Source organism: Mirounga leonina, unplaced genomic scaffold, assembly GCF_011800145.1.
Source record: "Mirounga leonina isolate KUSES-001 unplaced genomic scaffold, KU_Mleo_1.0 Mir_224, whole genome shotgun sequence".
Classification (NCBI taxonomy): domain Eukaryota; kingdom Metazoa; phylum Chordata; class Mammalia; order Carnivora; family Phocidae; genus Mirounga; species Mirounga leonina.
Window position 1 is genome coordinate 2,275,189 of NW_023270615.1, and position 21,182 is coordinate 2,296,370.

The window sequence follows — 21,182 nt, forward strand, 5'->3', positions numbered from 1 at the left end:
TCTTCACCCATTCTGTAACTGGTCTCTTCACTGTCTTGATGTACAAAAGTTTTTTATCTTGGTGAGGTCCAATTTATCTGTTTTTTTCTTTCGTTGCCTGTAATTTTGGTGTCTTATTTAAGACCTAATTGCAAAATTATCAACTAAGTTTTTAATATATCCTGGTAAATATATCATAGTCCTATTTTAAGGCAGCTAGGACAGTGTTTGGCATGGAAGAGACCCTGAATAAATCTTAGAAAATCTAAACCAGTCTTTCTCATCACCACACATCGTGCATTGGAGACTGCATAAACGTGGCGTGCTCCACAACCCCGGCAGTCTAGAAGTTGGACGGAGGGATGGTCAGAGAACATGGCAAAAAGGAGCAGTTACACACAGTAGTGTTGGGGAGGGTGGTGAGAACAGATCAGATCTGCCGTGCGGATGTCCTCTCCCTGGCCATCTTTAGTGATCAGTAAGCGCCTTTTGAGCGAAGGTATTAACACGTCAGCTGACAAATCGTCCCTCTCCTCCCTTGGCCAACAGGACCCCAGAGAGATGCCCAGGCAGCTCGAGAATTCATCCTGAAGATGTTCGTGGACCTGAACCCAGACAGTGACAAAATTATCTACTCCCACTTCACATGCGCCACAGACACCGAGAATATCCGCTTTGTCTTTGCTGCCGTCAAGGACACCATCCTCCAGTTGAACCTGAAGGAGTACAATCTGGTCTAATTGTGCCTCCTCGACACCGCCATTCCCTTCCCTGGTGGGCTATTGAAGCTGTACAAGAGGGACTGTATTTCTGGGGAAAACAATTTGCATAATACTAATTTATTGCCATCCCGGACTCTGTGTGAACGTGTCCACAGAGTATGTAGTAAATATTATGATTTTATTTAAACTATTCAGAGGAAAAACAGGATGCTGAAGTACAGTCCCAGCACATTTCCTCTCTTTTTTTTTTTTAAGGCAAAACCTTGTGACTCAATGTATTTTCAATCCTCAGTCATGCACTCACCAAGATAAGAGTTGTTTCTTTCTCTCTTTTTCTTTTCTATTGAGCAAAACAAAGCTGATTGACCTTTTCCTAACCCATACCCGCCCCCCTCCTGATTTTTGGTTACAATGGCCTTTAGTCTCATTCCATTCTTGGTCCAGTTTTTCTCCCAAATGATACAGCCAGGACAGCATCATTTGATTTAAGCCATCAACATCAGCTTAATTTCAACATTTGTCATTTTGCTGAACGATTCTAAGTATTAATACTGTGGTTTTCACTGTATTCCTCTGGATACACATATAGAGTTGTTTTATATAAATATATTGTCTTGCCTCACTTTGGGCTAGGATGACAGATGCCCATCTTACAGTTAAGTGTCATTTCTTTTGGATTTCTACCTTCAGCCATAGCTTGGTCGCTGAGAGAGATGCACAAGTCAGTAAGGCAAGAACAGAGACACACAGTTGTTTAAATGCCATGTGCCATGGTCCTTCCACCCTTTTTTTCTTTCACCCTCTCTTCAAATTGCAGATGCCAAAAATATATATATATGCCAACAGACACTACATTACCCCAGTGGCTGCTACCCAGAACCTTCTTCTTAGGTTGTTTTTAGTTTCTCCCCCTCTTGGTTCAGGTTTTTCCTTTTTTCCCCTTAGTGTTTGGGCCATAATTTATTATGGATGTGTGTGTGTGTGTGTGGCCAAAGCTGGCTTTTTGTAAAAGATAAAAGCCAGTATCTTAAATTGGAAGAGAGTAAGACCGTGAATCCTAAAGTAATTGGCTGAGAACGACCCTGAAACACCAAACAGTCGGTAACTGTAAATTTGATTGGCATGGTCCATTCTTTTCTTTGCCCTGAGATCACATTGTTTAGTGTCCATTCCATGTCGAGTGTCCAAATTGGCAATGTAACAAAGTGTCTTTGTGATAGAACATGAAATCTGTTTCTATCTCTTCACTTAGAGCCAGTTTTACTCTTTCTGTTCTTTAAGGTCAAGTAGGTCTGCCAAGAACATTGGTTGAGTATTCTGACACCTCTAATTTTCAAAATCTGAAGTTCCTACTGGTTTACCACCTTTGGGATCTTTTTAAACTGGTCACTGGTTAAGTTGAACCTAAGGAAGACTTGGAGACTTAAGAGTAACCTGTCAGTGTTCTATAGAACATGTATTTATGTAACTGAACCTACTAGGAGAGATATTTGGAGTTCTTTAATGCAATTTTTCAACAAATGCAAAAACAACAACAACAACAAAAAAAAAAACAGCACATGTATTGATGAGCTTGAGTTGAAATACGATTTAAGAAAATAAAACAAGATTGTTTTAAACCTGCTGGGGAGTAGGAATTAGGCCACACCACTGGTCTTACTTTAAGTATCCTACTAATTGGCCCAAGTCTAAACTTCCCTCTCAATCACCCTTTGGGAACAAAAGGGAAGAGAGAAAATGAATGGGTTACTAGAGGAGTCCAAGAGTTCCTAAGTAGTGATGGAATGTTCTCCTTCTCTACTTTCCCAGCCACAAACAGCAGAGGTTACTTTTTCACTTTGCTCAGAAAGCACCTGCAATTGAAGAACCAGACCGCCTGTAGGTAATAGTGCAATTCGGAATGCTCTAACCATTGTACGTACGTCTCTGTTCATACTGCAGCATCCGGCTTTGTCATCATTACTGTTTTGGCAGATTGAATGTGCTGTATTGATATGTATCTATGTATTTGTATGTCTTATAGCTAATTCACATTTTGAATAATGTTATTTTATTTACTTTTTTAAGAGAGGAGAATGTAAATTTGTCAGTTTATTTCTGACTAGGGATAGTTTTTTTTTCCATTTAGAAAAGAAAAAAAAAAAATCTTACTATCGTACAGAGCGGTACTAGCATCGTGCTGTATAAAATCATTTGCACATTCCTGAGTAGAGGTATACTGATAAGACCCAAAGGTAATTTCATAGCAAAATACATAAAATCAGTTGGAGCTTTTATACCAACATGGAAACCAACTTTGTAGAACTTTTGCCATTTGACCTAGGATTGGAATATGAGCTTTTATACAATTCATATTCTTATTTGGCAAATGCACCGTTTAGTATTACCTCTCTGATGGCCTTTATTAGAAAGGCAGTTTTAGAAGCTATTGTGATCCACTAAGGAAATGTTTTAACAGCTAGAGACCACTGCTTGCCTGAAAGGGCAATCTTAAATTTGGTGCAGGAAAAAAAAAAAAAAGAAAAAGAAAAAAAAAGAAAAAAAAGAAAAAGTAAAAAAAAAAAAACCAAAAAAAAAGAAAAAAGAGAAGAAAAAAGTCAACAATAACATTTGAAGGCCTACAGTGTGTATAGAGAAAAACCTCATCACAAGATCATAAGTGTTACAGTTTTAGGGACTCAAGATATTCTATTTAATAGAGCTATAGTAGATGTAGTCGATTAAACATGATCTCAAAGCTCGAAGAAGTTGAGCAAACAGGGAAAGATTGTTCTCTTTGTCTTTATGAAATTGGGATGGAATTGCTATGCAGCATTGAAGTTTGTGGCTTCACTGTTTGCCGTAGGGTGCATGACAAGATCCCTTTCTGTTGAGAAAGGAAGAAATTGATCACCCTAGCTGCAGTGACGCATGGAAACCCAATTGTATCCACACTAGTCAATCGAAGCTAAACGATTTTCTCTTCTGTTTCTTTGTTTGGGGTTTTATTGAAGGGGCTAGGGGCGGGAAGGGGTTCTTTTCGGTTTTGTATAAAAACAGAGTTTACTCATGCTTTCTATTATATTGTGATTGCAAGCGTTAGAAGAGTGTGCCACTGGATTCCGGCCGTTGATGCTCCAAGTAATGGAGCCCAGGGCGAGTTTTTGGTGACTTGGGCATGTCTTATCCAAAAAGAAAAACACAAACGAAAACCTTTCTTCAGCGTACCAAGGCAAGCAGCCATTTCATGACTCACTTCACACAGTGCAGTGGACCAGTTTACAGATAATTTTCCCTCTTTTGCGTGACATGGCCGTTCCAAGCCCACAGAGAATGCCTCATTTGTAAATTGGAGGTCTGTACTATGCCTTACAGAGCTTAAATTCAGAAGTTTGTGCCTCACATCTGAAACAAAGGGAAATAACATACCTATTCAAAAGTCAAATCCCTTCGAAGTTTTGGGGTTTTTGTTTTTGTTTTTTTTTTAAAAGAAAACATTTTCATATAAAGAGCTCTGTTGAATGTCATAAATAGACTGGGAAAAAAATCTTAGGAACCTGCATATGTTGTTTACTAGCATATGACACCTACAAAAGGTATTCGAAGAACACCTGAAACTTGTATTTTGTATGTGTGTGTGTGTGTGTGTGTGTGGATTAACTAGCAAGCCTACTATTAAAAAAAAAAGGTAATTCAGCTAAAGGACAATTTACTTTTTGTACTTTAGACTATCTTGACTGTCAAGGTGTATGAACTGTAATTTTAAAATTTATACTGCCACATGATTGTAAATTTTAGTTGTCTTAAGTTAGGAATTGGTAACAAGCTATTTATGCTGGATTTGGGTCAAATGACTTATTTGCAAAAAATAATAATAATAATGGGAAGAAAGGGCTGTATAACGAGATACTGCAAGACTCAGATACTGGTTGGAAATAACCTTCAAAATTACCTTCAATTTCCCTTTGTTTTCAGTTTCTCAAAAAAAAAAAAAAAAAAAAACCACGAATGAAATGAAATATGGAAGAATGTTAACCCATATCAAAATAAAGTGTACCCAAGTATTGTAATGTATATTGCTGCTCTTCTTAAAATTAAATAAGGGTTTAAAACCACTTAATTGGTAATTGACAGCATCTCAGTTGATACAAACCAAGGTGTGCTTGGTATACATTACTATTTTTCTTCCAAAGCTCTGTCTTTGGTTAGAAACACACACAAAAAGTAAAACTTGTAATCGTGTATGTTTATCTCTGTCCACATATTTCCAGCATATGTAGCATTAACAGGTCTGTCCTGGTAACTATGTGTTTGGGATTTCATTTTGGTTCCACCAAATTAGGAAAAGAAATGGCGTAGTTGTGTAGGACTAGTTAGAGATTTTCGGAACCAGACACCTGCTGTTTAGTAGGAACCTAGTACAGAGTCTAAACTTGTCATTTGTTTTTCCTCACAGAGTAACCACCCATTCATTGCTGTCTTCCCAATTTCCAATGACATATATATATATGTACATCCCAAATGTTTCATGGGATATATTTTTTTTATTATTTAAATTCAGTTAGCCAACGTATAGTACATCATTAGTTTCAGCTGTAGTGTTCGGTGATTTATCAGTTGCGTGTTAACACCCAGTGCTCATCACATCAATAATACTCTTGCCTCTAGAATCATCTGTTCAAAGTATGCATACACACCTAGCACATAGTAGGTGCTCAGATATTAATTTCTTTCTTACCTCCCTATTGATCATGTATCTTCCATTCCCCTGTATGATTCCAACCCAATAGTAAATGACATTTACATGTTACGAAAACATTGGATTTGGGCCAAATTGGATCTTACTTGGATAAAGCAGTTCTGACTTTCGTATAAGCTTTGGTAGATAGATCGAAAAAACACCAGGGAGGAAAATATTCTTCCTAGAATATTTTCGAGTTTAGGAAGAGAGATGGCAAACTGCCATATAACGTTCAGGTTACTTGGACTGAAACACGTGTTTTTGGTAGATTTCTTTTCCTCAAAGAACTCTTAAATACAACTTCTTGCTGGATTCCTCACCTGTCATCATGTTGAAAACCCTTACTAGACCTATGTATTTAGGGAGTTTTGTCAGAAAACATTTTTAACTTGCAGTATTTAAGAGAATCATATTTACTGTTCTTAAAATGTCATTCAAATGCATGTATTGTCTATTGTTTGGGGTTGGGAACTAGTTTTGCAAAAAACACCTAATGTTGTATAATAATGCCCCAATGATCTTGCTGGTTAAAAATACAGTATTTTTGGCCATAATTTTGTACTACAGTATTCTTCATTCTTGAGTTTTGCTTCTCGAAGTTGCCTCAGCCTCTTCTAGAAAGTTTTTTATTCTAGGGAGTATCGGAATAAATTTTTCCTTTCCTAAAATACTTTATACTGCACATGCATTGTCCAAGTAGACAGGTTTAGGAGTTTCCAAGCAAACATGAAAAAAAAAAAAATCTTTTCCCTTCTGTATATAACCAGATTTTAGTTTTCAGTGGAAATATTTATACTGGTGGCATTTTTTTTTTTTTTGCAGTTTTTTTAAACGTGACCTAATTTAGGGGGCAAGCAACTGTAAATACAAATTTTAATAGCTGCTCACTAAAGACTTAGAAGAGAGCTGCCTATCTTCAACCTGTGGCAATCTTCTAATTAGGAACGACTGGCTGAAAGAGGCAAGAGCTTAGCTCAGAGCTTTCCCATTTCAGCAGCCACCGGGAAATGTCCTTTCCACACGGAAAAGGAGCTGTAGATGTCCTTTGGGGCGTGACTTTGGGAAACAAACGCCAAAGCTTTTGAGATCAGCTAAAAACTAGCTTTTTTTTCCCTCTAGCAACTTTGTAAAGTTAGGGTGATGATGGCAAAGGGTTTTCCTAGCAAATCGGTGCTTACGTAGGCAGGGACTTAGAACAGTAACAAAAGCAAAATCTGCTCCCACTATTTACTAACCAGGTCTTTCTAACTGGCCGCCAGGCCCTTGCTTATGGAATTTTGTCTTGTTCAGCATACTGTTCCTTCCAAGTACTTTAGAAAGTGTCGTTTTCACTTAAAAGCCTTTAGGTAAGGCTGTCCTATTCTTGCACGCTTTAGAGACCATTTCCAGTAGATGGTGTCCCTTCTCTGGATCTTACTATTAAAGGATGGTGTGACAGGGGACTGTCATTTAGTACAGGGCCTGGAGTGATCAGTCTCCACAACCCCCCCCCCCGAGGAAATGGGGTGTCAGCCAGCCCCCAGCACCCCTCACTCTGTGGCCTCTGGGATCTGTGTCCATCTGCATCATCATCTTGAAGACCCATAGCCCATAGGAAAAATGAACTCGCTCAACATTATTTGAGCCAAATATTTTAACTTGACCTTTTGACTCACAGACCCAGCCTGATTAGTCAGATGTTTTCGGTCCTAGCCTTCTGGAAGCAATAAAAGTAGTTGATCCAAAAACTTCTGTCTTGCTCCTCATCTTCCCTGCCTCTACCATCCCCGCCGCCCCCCCCACCCCCCTTCCACCCCCACTGCCGCTGCCATTTTACTTTTAGGTTGTGACAGCCTGACTGCTGCATCTTGAGAAACCAATTAAACTATAGCAGAAAGGTGGGGGGTGCAAAGTAATGCTACAGACCAGCAGTGGTTCATTTGATAATGAGCAAGAGCAATTTCTGATGGTAAATTAGCTAGTGTCTTGCTTTCTTTTGTTGTCTAATTTTAAGCTCTTACCATGCTCATGAGTTACTCCATATTTAAGCCCTTATTGAAATGTGGATCACAGTTGGAGAGTGGAAGGCCGTGGTTAGGGGTAGGTTTCTCGTTGTTAAATTATCTAGGCCTTACTCTTATTCCTTTGTTTCATTGCCATAGCTAATTAAAATGTGGATCCAGCTAGGATAAGGAACTCAACCCCCATCCATTTTGAAGGAGCACCCTAAGTCCCTTTAAGACAAGGCCTTGGTTATAAAATGCAGGTCTCTTTAGCATCTCAGATGCACAGGGAGTTCTGCAAAGACGGTTTTCTCTGAATTCTTATGCCTCAGGACTTGCAATCTGATCTCTGTTGATTTTCTCTCTTCCTGTTTGCTTCAAGAAGACAAAGGCCAGGGTATTTTCCTGTGCCATAAACTGATGGGTAAAATAAGGCAACTTACCCAGAGGGTAATTAAATCAACCCCTGGTAACAAAGAGCTGATGGCGGGAATCCCTCGGTGCTCACCTTCCACAACCCAGTTTTGGCCCTCCAGCCCTGGAGGAGTCTCTCTCACAGCTTAGTGGACTAGGAGCCTGTCCCATTGAGATGGGCTATGTAAAGGGCCCCTGGAACTATCACTGTTCCCAGTTTACCTAATACACGTGTGTGGTGGCTATTTAACGTATCTTTGGAAGTAAGAGGGCTGATACAAGACATACGGACAAATGAGGCTTGGCAAACACTACCTGTCTCCAAGTGGAAGTTCCACCCTGTAAACCCAGCTGCCAAGCTGCTCACATTGCCGACAAGACGTGTGTGTCTGCTCTGGGGTCTGCCTCACCTAGGATGCCGTGCAGGCTGGGGATCCCATACTGCCTGCCGTACACCGTCCCATCAAGGCACCAGCTGGGTCACACCTGAGGTGCAAGGCCCTCGACAAGGACTGTAGCAACAATGGTTGCATTCCTGGGATCAGGGCAGCATCCACAGAAGGGGCCTGCTGCTGCTTGTGGAGCAGTCAAGGGCCCACCCCAGTAGGATCCTGGTAAATGGTTAACAACGGGGGGCAAGCGGGGCAGGATCTGTGGTACTGATCTGTAGTGTGTGCTCATTTCCATGGTGTCAGTAAATACTCCCACCACCCCCAAATTTAAGCTGCTGATTTGTGATGTCACTGAACCCAGGTGGGAAGAGGTCCTAGCAATGGTCTCTCTCGAGCTGTCCCTGCACACACCCTCAGTCCCCTTAGGACACCACCTTTCTGTAAACCTGGGAAAATGGCAGGACAAGCCCAGCCGGCTTATTGCACCCACAGCATATGAATTCCCTTCCCTTGTGACCTGGAGCTAATTACCGAACGGCGCCATGCCCACGATGGCCGTGGACATGGCAGCTTGGCCAGAAATATGAAGTATTTTAAACTCAAAAGGAATTTGGACATCAGATTCACCTAATGGGTTGTAGGTATGAGTGTGTGTGTGCATGCGAGAAAGGTTCAGTCAGTGAACAAAAAGCTTGTCCAAGAGTTCACGTTAGTTGGGTAACTAGATTAATCCTCCGTCTTTTAAAAGCTAATCTCTGAGCATATGGATATACATGTAGAAGCTAACCATGGTTTGACCTTGAAGTTGTGTACACATGCACGGACATGAATATACAGTCAGACTTGGGTATGAGCCGCACTTTAACTCACAGGAAAGCATTCTTCACATTGACATGATCAAAACAGAGAAGATCCTAAAATCCACAGCTAACAGTTTCTTAAAAAATTTTTTTTTCTTGCCGGTCTTTCCAGGTGCTATCTTAAAAGAGCTCTGCTCCATCCAGGCAAGAACACCTAATTATGGCAAATTATAAATATTTCTTTAAAAGGGCGGATGAACCTAGGCTGGGGCTCCCATGTCTGAGCAATGAGGGGCTGTATTTTCAGCTGCGACAGGAAGGAGGGCCTCTAAAAAGTTGTGGCAGTTGGATGCGAACTTACCTAAATGACAAAAGCCAGGGCTACACAATTTAGGTGCACCAGCCCTGGTGTTACTTCCACTCCAGAGCTAAGTCTTCTTTGTGCAGATTGCTTACTCCCCACGATGCATGAGGACTTCCCACAACCCCACGCCTGTGCCACCCAAATGCCTGTAGAGACCCACAGACTCCCAACCACGGGCTGGAAGCCTGCCTTCGTGTCCCGATCCTCCCGCAGACGGAGGGTGGCCACCCTCCCACGCCCCCTGCTCCACAGCGGGGTTATGGCAGACACTGCTCTTTCAGGTCCGGAGCTGCCTGTATCCTTCCAGCTTTCCCCGGCCACAAGCCGGAAACGAAAAGTCAGTGCCTCAGGAGTGACGCCCGAGCAGCGAGGGACACATACTGCAGCTTGCACCCTCACCGGTCAACCTGTAGGCTCCTTCTACACACTTTTCCAAAGGGGCCCCAGCAGGCCCCACTTCCTATTGATGCAACCTGCTCATTAACACACCCTTGACTGGCTTTTCTCCTTCCCTGGGGTTACTTCCAAATTCTCACCATGCTTTCTGGGGTCACCTCGCAAAGAACTTGCACCAAATCCTTCACAAGGGTCCGCCGTGAGGGAAATCCCAGGTAAGGCATTAAGACCATCAGGGGATGCCCTTCACGTCCAGGGAAGCAGCCACAGGGACTTGTCCAAACCCATCACGACCCAGGCTTCAACACTTGGCCTTCAATGCAACTGCAGCTGACAACCGAGGGCCCAGGTTAGCACCTGGAACCCTAGCATGAAATGAAGTTGCTACACAGGCCCCACCAGTGGGAGACTAGATACAGCAATAATATCGTCATGAAAAAAATTCCACAAATGCCTGGAAACTACCACCACAGCATCTTCAAAGATAATCCATTTCCATTGTTGAAGAAAAGTGAGGCAGACATTTCCGTCTTACGGTCATTCTGTTTAGAGGAGGTCTTTACTCCTTTCCTCCACCTGCCCAGCTCTGGCCACTGACTCCAAGATGAGCCCCCACACCAGCCCTAATGGATTCCAGAAGTGTGAGGTCGGCTGCCTCCTTAGAGGCACAAACGCACTCTAGTCTTGCTCCGCCCCCCCCACCGGTGGATGGTGCGGACATCATCTCGGGCAGAGAGGAAAGAATATTCCATCAGAGAATTGGCGCGTATGGTGACATTTCATTGAAAAGTAGCACAAAAGTAAGGGAACATTATCTAGGCCATGTTCTGAACGAGTTATCTTCCTTCTTTGAAAAAAGTAAGTTTCTCTGATTTGACAGTTGGTCAAAGTATATACTTGGAAAAAATTAAGGAAGCTCTATTTCAAATCTTGATGACACAGGACTTTAGAACGAGAGGCTCTCTGCCAGTGCAAAAACTTACGCCACAATTTTGTTAGTACTAATGTCTGAATATTTGTTCTAATAGGTTGGAATGTACTTACTAAAGTTAGCTGTGCTATTACTTTGTGAAGGACTGAGTTTTTGAGTAGGGGTTACATGCCTGTATCTCTTGTGATGATCCATAGCTAAATAAAACTGTATTCAAACTCAAATGCTGTTATCTTTTTAGAAGGCACGGTGAGGATTCCAAATTATTTCTTAGGACCAAATCTCTTTTATTTAAACACTTTTCCTGGGCATAATTCTGCAAAGAGTGACAAAGTATTTCCAGAAAGAAATAAACAACAAAATTCAGCGATGGCTTAAAACGTTTAAGAGAAAAATTATTCCAATACATCTATTATAACACTACATGCCAATGTGTCTGGAATTTGGGCTGAAATTTAAGTAAACTCAGAAGGAAAAAACTTAGGGTTAAAGTAAATTGACTGTGTGATGGAATTAGGCACCAAAAGACAAATTTAGTGGTTCTAAATATGACTGATTCAGGAAAATCTAACAAGATTGATTTCTCACATTTCCTTTAGCAATCAGAAATATGTGTAATTTCTCATTTTTCTCCATTGTTTATACATTTTAAAAATATGTCCCCATCTCAGTTATTCAGATGAGAGTTTGAGACCCCTTCCCTAGCTTCTTACTCTCCAATTTTATAATTACACAGCAGCCTTTTCAAGATAAACTCAAACACCTCCAGGATTGCCTGGTCTGGGGGTACCCACAAAATCACTGAAGAATGAGAAGATTAATTCCCTTTTGACATCCCTTTAGAGTTAAATTTATTACTTTAAATGGGATTTTTCACAATAAACACTTGTGAATCTGCTGGTGTTAAATACTAGTGTTAGGAATTAATTTGATTGTGAGCACCATAGATTCTATTACACATAATCCTCCCAATACCGGCTACCATCCATGGAATAGACTAAGGAGAAAGTGATCAGTTCCTATGGTTTTAATTCTGGGCATTGTTGACCTGAAATCTGTTTGTACTCTTGCTTGATTTGGGGGAAGTCAGGGAGTTCAACAGTGTGGTGTGGACTGAGGGGCACAATTTTGACCATCAGAAGGTGACAACTCATTCACATGACCTCATATATTTGAGTTTGCTTTTGCTGTTTACTATGTATTTTAAGAATTTTTTTTTTTTTGAGATTATAGTCTGCTAAAGTGACTAAAGCAGATAGATTTCCACTCCCCACCCCCAACCCCCTTCACATATCAAGAAGTACTAGAGTAAGTGCTGCTTCCTTTTTGATGAATTAACTACAAAAGGGCTGATTTCTCTAAGATCTTAAGGCATTTCTTCATGGTCACAAGATGGCTGTTGCAGTTCCAACCATCATTCCCACACACAAGGGAAGACTGAAGAAAAAGATGAGGTTACCTGTGTCAAGAAAGCAAGAGCTTTTCCACTTACTCTTAGCAAATTTCTGCTCACATTGCATTGGTCAGATCTGCATCCTATGACAAACCCTATACAGAGGCCAACTAAGGAGAATATCAGAAATGGGAGTTGAGTCACTCAGGGTCTTGCACCATGAGTGTATGTATTAATTTTTAAAACGTGGACTAAATATGCGTAAGTCATCTGGCAGGGGAACATGAACCACATCAGATGGTAGAATTAGACCATTTAAGGGAATAAAGAAATTCATAAAGGCTTTGCAAAACTCTGATCCATGATGTGGAAGATAAATATGCCCACTTCCCTCCTGGTGGCTGCCATCTATTAACTTCCCCTGACATTTACCCTGAATGGCTCCAGCAGCTATATGGAAAACCCATTTGGCAGCCTAGACTTTGGATCTTTCCATCTTCATCTTCAGTGATCAATTCCTCTATTCCCCCTCTAGCCACCCACTTCCATGATCATCGTTTGCATTTTAACTTCTCCACCTCCAAAGCACTAACTCACACATCTGGGTGCAACTTCCTTCCTAACACTTTATTCAATGATTTCTACTCAACTCCTGAAATCTAAAAGATTTTCTTCAGACTGTTCATCACTTTATTTCTCCCAATTCACCAGCTTTCTGTGCTCTTCACTTTCCTTCTTATCTAGCTTTGGTTTCGTATTCCTGAACTAAATACACTTGCAAACACTCCATACTTACTCTATCCTAAACCAATATGTCTACTGATTGCATACATGAAGCCAACTGATTTGTCCACGTCAGCACTCAAAAGCCCAAGGAAGCTGGGGAGAAGGACCAAACAGGGCAGATTAGTTCCACTATAAATTTCTTGTTAGAGCAAACTAGGTAATTCAGATCAATTATCCTCAAAGGGTCATATAGAAAATTTGGATAAAATATTAAAAAGAATTTCCTAAAGGCAGAGACAAGCCAACAAGATAGTGAATAATGACTGGACCAGGTTTCAGATGAAGACAAAAGCCCAGGAGAATGAGTCCAGTGTTTAGATCCACTCTTCCTCTAGCAGCATTTATCAGTTCCAGAAAGGAAAGAAGCTGAGAAGCAGTGTGACATTTTTGTTAGCCTTTCACAGTTAGAAGGACAGGTATTAGAGTGTAGACCACACTACTGAACAGTGTGGTCCAGCAGGTAAACCACCTCACCTTGGAATGGGAAGAGAAAGAACTACAGCTTCAGAGTAATGATGGGTTAGAAATGTATAGGCCTGAAGTTCAGCTTCAAAACGAATATGCATTAAAATGAGATGGGACAGGGGTGCCTGGGTGGCTCAGTCGTTAAGCATCTGCCTTCGGCTCAGGTCATGATCCCAGGATGCTGGGGTCGAGCCCCGCATGGGGCTCCCTGCTCCGCGGGAAGCCTGCTTCTCCCTCTCCCTCTCCCCCTGCTTGTGTTCCTTCTCTCACTGTGTCTCTCTCTGTCAAATAAATAAGTAAAATTAAAAAAAAAAATGAGATAAGACAAAGAGATGGTGAATTTTGGAAGACATTTGGTGACTATGAAAATGGACTGATGAACATTCAAGAAGAGAAAAAATATATAACCTAAATTAAGAGCTCAGGATGGGGTTTATTTGCAGATTACAAATAGCTGAAGAGAAAAATAGTGAACCTGAAAATGGATCACGAGGACAAAGTGGGTAAGAAAAAAAGAATGGAAAATAGATAGGGTAAGAGATATACAAATTTCACTGAGAAGGTAGAGTATATTTAGTATATATTTAGAATCCCATAGAAACAGATAGAGAATGGTAAAGAAGCAATTTTTAAAGACAAAACATAGAGCACTTATCCAAACTGATGAAATGCATCAAGCTGTAAATTGAAGATGTTCAATGATCCCCAAGAAATAGAAGCAGAAAGAAGTATATGCCTAGACATATAGTAAAATGCCGAAAAACAAATGAAAACCAGTGAAAGCAGCTAGTGGCAAAAAGAAAAACAATTACCTTTAAAAAAAAAAAAATCAGTAATTAAATTTACAGCTGACTCTTTAAGAGAAACCATTAAATGCATAAGGCAGTGGAATGGTATCTTTGAAGTGCTGGGGGGAAAAAAACAAACAAACAAACTACCAACCTAGAATTCTATCCAGGATGAAAATATGTCAAAAGAATAAAGGTGAGTCTGGCTATGGAGTGAATGGGACCAGATTTACCTTCTCCGTGTAAATAACTGGAAAACTGTAAAGTTTTCTGATAGTAGCTGACAGTGTAGAATCGTGATCCCTGACAGAAAGAAAACAAGTAAGACGAGCCCTGTTATCATCTTGGCTTTCCTCCTGGAAATCCTTTATAAACTACAGTGAAGGAAAGGGAATTCTAAGTAGAGCACAAAGGTTAGAGTTCAGAAAGGCTGAGGTAGCTGGGATTCGTAGTCCACACTACCAGAGTGAAGGGAGTGGCACAAAGACAGAGCTCCAGAAATCTGCATCCCTGCAGACATGGGACCTTTGCTCAATACAAAAGCATGCATGCATAGAGTGGAAGTGCTTGATGCCAGGCAAGAAATAACTGGAGAACTTTAAGCTTAACCATTCCCAGAGCTCACAAAGAGTAGGGAACTACATGAGCTCCAACCATCCCAAAAGGAGCATTCTCATTCAACATACCTTAGAAATAGTGTGAAATTAAGCCTAAAATAAGGGCCCCTCTAAAACCACCACAGCAAATGTTAAAAAATAAACCTTGAAAGGATTAAGTTGATCCGCAAATAACCTAACAGACTGCTAGAGCAAAGTCCAACACTCCTGAAAGAAATACAATCAATCCAGCACTCAAAATATATAATGCCCAATATCCAATTAAAAATTAGTTTACCAGTGGGGTGCCTGACTGGCTCAGTCAATAGAGCATCCAACTCTTGATCTCAGGGTTGTGAGTTCAAGCTCCACATTGGGCATGGAGCCTACTTTAAAGCTAAAAAGTCTTTTAAAAATTCATATACAGGTGGACAAGAAGGAAACCAGGAAGAAAAAAAAATCATAACCAGGAAGGAAAAAAAAAATTAGTCATTGGAAAGACACCTGGAAATGATAGATACAGAATTACCATCTAAGAACTTTAGCATAGCTATTATTTTATGCTCAAGGACTTAAAAACTTAATCACATTTTTCTCAAGTGCACACAGGTAATTTTCCAGGATAGATCATATGTTAGGCCACAAAACAGGTCTTAAAATTAAGAATATTGAAACCATAGCAAGCATCTTTTACTGACCCAGTGGTATAAAACTAGAAATCAAAAGAAAAAAAAAGGGGGGGGGGGAATCACAAATATGTGAAGATTAAACACGCTGCTGAACAACCAATTCATCAATGAATTTTAAAAGTATTTTTAAAAATACCCCAGGACAAATAAAAACAGAAAGGCAACATACTAAAACTTAGGGGTTGCAGCAAAACATTTCTAGGAGGAAGTTCATAGCAAAAAATACCTACCTCCAAAAATAAAATCTCAAAAATAAAATCTCAAATACCTCAAGAAACTCAACAAAAAGGAACAGCTAAAGCTCGAAGTTAGTAGAAGAACAGTAACAAAGATCAGAGCAGAAATAAATGAAATTAATTAAAAAGACAATAGAAAAGATCAACGAAATTAAGAGCTGGTTCTTTGAAAGACAAACAAAATTGACAACCCTTTAACTAGACTGACTCAGGAAAAAAAATAAAAGAAGGGAGTCAAAATCAGAAGTGAAAGAAGGCACACTACAACTGATAACCTAGAAACAAAAGATTATAAGAGACGACTATGAAAAATTCTACTCCAACAAATTGGGCAATATATGAGAAATGGCTCAATTCCTAGAGACATGCAACATTTTCATTTTCAATTATGAAGAAATAAAAAATCTAAATATACTGATTACTGATAGAGATGGAAGGTTTTTGATTACTGATTCAAACAAACAAAAGTCCAAGACCAGACAGCTTCACTGGTGAGTTCAACCAAACATTTAAAGAACTCCAATCCTTTTCAAACATTTCCCAAAAGTACAAGAGGAGGGAATGCTTTCCACTCATTTTACCAAGCCACCATTACCCTGATACCAAAGCCAAACACTGACACCACAAGAAGAGAAAACTACAGGACAATATCTCTGATGAACATAAACGCTAAAATCCTCACCAAAATATAAGCAAATTTAATTCAACAAAACATTAAAGGAACATACACCATGATCAACTCGGTGTATAGAGCGTTCAATATCTGCAAATAAACATGATAAACTACACTAACAAAATGAATAAAAATATGATCACTTCAATAAATGCAGAAACAGCTTTTGACCACATTCAACATCCATTTATGATAAAAACTCTGAACAAAGTGAGTATAGAAGGAATATACTGTACCATAAAAAAGGTCATTTAGGACAGGCCCAGAGCTAACATCTTACTCAACAGTGAAAAGTTTAAAGCTTTTTCTTTAAGACCACAAACAAAATAAGAATGCCCATTCTCACCACATTTTCACCACTTGCATTCAGTTAGGCAAGAAATAAAAGGCATCCAAAGCAGAAAGGAGGTAAAACTCTCACTATTTGCAGATGACAGGATATTATATATAAAAAAAAATACACCAACAACTGTTAGAATAAATGAATTTAGTGAGGTTGCAGGATATGAAAATATGTAGAAGTCTGTTGGATTTCTATACACTAATAATGAACTATCTGAAAAATGAAGAAAATAATCCCATTTACAATTGCATCAAATACAATATACTTATGAATAAATAAAACCTAGGAATAAATTTAACCAGGTAGGTAAAATATCTGTACACTGACAACTTTAAGCCATTAATGAGAGAAACTGAGAAAAATAAAGATATTTTGTGATCATAATCAGAAGGAATTCATATTGTTAAAATGTTCCTACTACCCAAAGCAATCTACAGATTCAGTGTAATCCCTATCAAAATCCCAATGGCATTTTTCCCAGAGAAATAGTTTAACAATCCTAATATTTGTATGAAACCACGAAAGACCCTGAATAGCCAAATCAATCTTGAGAAAGAAGAACAAAGCTGGAGGCACCATGTTTTCTGATTTCAAACTATATTACAAAGCTACAGTAATCAAAACTCTATGGTTTTGGCATTAAAAACAAATGCATAGATCAACAGAACAGAATAGAGAGCCCAGAAACAAACTTAGATATATATAGTGTATTAATTAACAAAGGAGCCAAGAATATACAATGAAGAAAGGACAGTTTCTTCAAAAAATGGTGTTGGGAAAACCAGACAGCCGCAAGCAAACCAATGAAACTGAACCATTATCTTACACCATACACAAAAATTAACTAAAAGTGGGGCGCCTGGGTGGCTCAGTTGGTTAAACGACTGCCTTCAGCTCAGGTCGTGATCCTGGAGTCCCGGGATCGAGTCCCGCATCGGGCTCCCTGCTCGGCGGGAAGTCTGCTTCTCCCTCTGACCCTCCTCCCTCTCATGCTCTCTCTCATTCTCTCTCTCTCAAATAAATAAATAAAATCTTTAAAAAAAAAAATTTAACTAAAAGTGGATTAAGAAGACCTGAAACTGTAAAACTCCTAGAAGAAAAATAAAAAGGTTATAAGCTCTGTGACAGTGGTTTTGGTAGTGGTTTTTTTAACTTGACACCAAAATCAAAGGCATCAAAAGCAAAAACAAACAAGTAGGACTACATCAAAATAAAAGTCTGTGCTGTGAAGGAAACAACAAAATGAAAAGGCAACCTACTGAATGGAAGATGATATTTACAAAGAGTGTCTGATGAGGTGTTAATGTCAAGAATTCACACAACGCAATAGAAAAAAATATTTTGATTTAAAAATGGACAGAGGATCGGGATGCCTGGGTGGCATGGTTGGCTGGGCAACTGACCCTTGGTTTCATCTCAGGCATAATCTCAGGGTCGTAGGGTCAAGTCCCGCCTCAGGCTATGTGCTCAACATGGCAGCGGCTTGAGATTCTCTCTCCCTCTCCCTCTGCCCCTCCTACTCATGCACTCTCTCTCTAAAATAAATAAATCCTTTAAAAAAAATGGATAGAGGATCTGAATAGACATTTTCCCAAAGAAGACATACAGATGGTCAACAGGTACACAAAAAAGAGGCTCAGTGTCATTTATCAGGGAAATACAAGTCAAAACCACAATGAATTATCACCTTATACATGTTAGAATGGCCATTATCAAAAGGACAAGAAATTACAAGCGTTGGCAAGGATGTGGAGAGAAGGTAACCCTTGTGCCTAGTTGCTGAGAATATAAATTGGTGCACTTACTATGGAAAACAGTATGGACATTCCTCAAAAAATTAAAACTAAAACTACTATATGATCCAGCAGTTCCACTTCTGGGTATTTATTTGGAAAAAAATGAAAACAATGTGAAAAAAAAAATATATGCACTACAGTAGTATTTTTAATAGCCAAGATTTGGAAACAACCTAAACTATCCATTGATGAATGGATCAAGAAATTGTGGTACACACACACACACACATTTACACATGCACACACTGCAGTATTACTCACTTATTTAAAAAGAATAAAATCTTGCCTTTGCAACAACATGGATAAACCTCGAGGGCATTATACTAAGAGAAAAGAGAAATACTGTATGATCTCATTTCTATGTGGAATTGAAAGAAAAAGTGGGGAAGAGGGAGGGGGAGAAATGGGGAGGGGGGAAGAGAGTGACAGAGAGAGGGGAAGAACACTAAAAAAACAAAACAACACAAAAAATGAAACAAACAAAAAACCCCTCCACAAACTCCTCGATTTAGAAAATGGATTGGTGATTGCTAAAAGGTGAGGGTTAGCAGTGGGCAATATGGGTACAGGGAGTCAAAAGGTACAAATTTCCTGTTATAAAATAAGTCATAGGAAGGTAACATACAGCCACAGCTAATAATGAGTGATAGCTAATAATACTCTATTGCATATTTGAATGTTGCTAAGAGTGGCTCTTAAAAGTGCTCATCATGGGGTGCCTGGGTGGCTCAGTTGGTTAAGCGACTGCCTTCGGCTCAGGTCATGATCCTGGAGTCCCGGGATCGAGTCCCGCATCGGGCTCCCCGCTCAGCGGGGGGTCTGCTTCTCCCTCTGACCCTCCTCCCTCTCATGCTCTCTGTCTCTCATTCTCTCTGTCTCAAATAAATAAATAAAATCTTTAAAAAAAAAAAAGTGCTCATCACAAGAGGAAAAATTCTGTAGCTACCTATGTTGACAGATGTTAACCAGACTTGTGGTGATCATTTCGTAACATACACAAATACTGAATCATTATGTTGTACACCTGAAACTGATAATTTTGCATGTAAATTATACCTCAATTAAAAAACCTGAAGTAATGAGGAAAACATGGAAGATACGAAAAGGAATTACATGAAACTATGACAAAGATACCTGAACTTAAAAATTCACTGATGATATTTAGATATTGATATAAATGTATGCCCAGAAGAGGGGTTTGCTGAGGAAAGCAGAAGATGGGAAAAGAGAAATAAGAAGTAATGGCAAAAAAACAAAACAAACAAAAACACCCCCCCAAAGCACCCCAAAACAAAAAAACCCACCACTTTGGATTTTTATGAACACTCTAAACCCACAGATTTGAAAATTCAACAAACCTAACAATGATAAATACAAAGCTACACTAAGCACCATCATAATCAAGTTACTGGAAACCAATAATAAGGGGGCGGGGAGAGCTTAAAAGTAGCCAAAGAAATAAGTCACACTATATATATATATATATCCAGAGGAACCAAGATAAAAATGAACAGGAACATCTTATCTGAAACTATTATGACAATGGAATGCTGTGTTTAAAGTGCTTGAAGGGGAAAAAAAAAGTCAGCCTAGATATCCACATATAATAGAAGGATAAATCCTTTGAAAATTAAAGATACATACATTTTTGGAGGAAAAAAAATGCCAAGAGAATGTGTTACAAATAAACTTACACTATAATAAACTTTAAAGCGATTTCTTCAGACAAGAGCAATCTACCAGATGAACACTCAGATTGCCCTCTCAGACTGAAGAAAACTCAAAGTGATGAATATGTGAGTAAACCTAAGATTTTTTCCTCATTTTGTTGTTCTTTAAAAGATAATGAACTGTTGAAGGCAGAAGTAGGAATACATTATGGAGTAGAAGTAAAAGGTAGGACAGTAATGGCAAAAGGATAGGAGAGGAAAATGGAAGTATATTTAAGGTTCTTACAAGTGAACCAGTTTATATTATCTGAAGGTAGACTGTGGTAAGTTAAAGATGGAGATTGTAAACCATAGAACAACCACTACAAAACTAAACAAAGAGGTATAGTTAATAAGCCACGAGAAATGACTAAATAGAAAAATCAAAAATATTCTATTAATCCAAAAGAATTCAGAAAAGGATAATAAAGAACAGATAGTTTTAATTAAAAACTAGCAAGATGGTAGATTTGTGCATAGTTGCTGAGAATGTAAATTGGTGCACTTACTATGGAAAACAGTATGGACATTCCTCAAAAAATTAAAACTAAAATTTTTCATTTATCAATAATTACAATTAATTACTATCAATAATTACATTAAATGTAAGTGAGTAATACTCAAAGGCATAGATGAGAGTGAATAAAAAATGCCACACTAAATAAATGCCGTTTACAAGAAACACACTCTAAGTGTAAATACACATATATGGTAGAAGGAAAAGGAAATTTTAGTCTTTAGTTCAGCATGTAAGGAAGTTGCCACTCCATCCTAAAAACAAGTAAATATCTGGACAAACTGAAATATCAACTCATCTTGGATCTATCAGGGAAGTGAGGTCACAGGGCAAGCTGCTACTCCTAAAACTGGAGAGGCAGAGAATCCTAAATTACTAGAAGAGAAACCTGTGAACAGAAGCCTCTGTGGGGCCCAGGACCAAGGTAGAAAAACCTGAACTGTAATCAATGAATTACTTGATGTGCCACGTGGACAAATTTGTGAGTTTAA

General features: G+C 39.2%; 1 protein-coding gene across 1 annotated transcript in view; it reads left to right on the plus strand.

The window, feature by feature from the left end:
* Window positions 1–5,581, plus strand: part of GNAQ (G protein subunit alpha q) — a 311,400-nt gene extending 305,819 nt beyond the window's left edge. The window contains exon 7 of the mRNA XM_035029009.1: window positions 529–5,581. Coding sequence (XP_034884900.1) covers window positions 529–719 — 191 coding nt within the window. The 3' untranslated portion in view covers window positions 720–5,581. The remainder of the gene's footprint in view (window positions 1–528) is intronic.
* The last annotated feature ends 15,601 nt before the right edge of the window (window positions 5,582–21,182 follow it).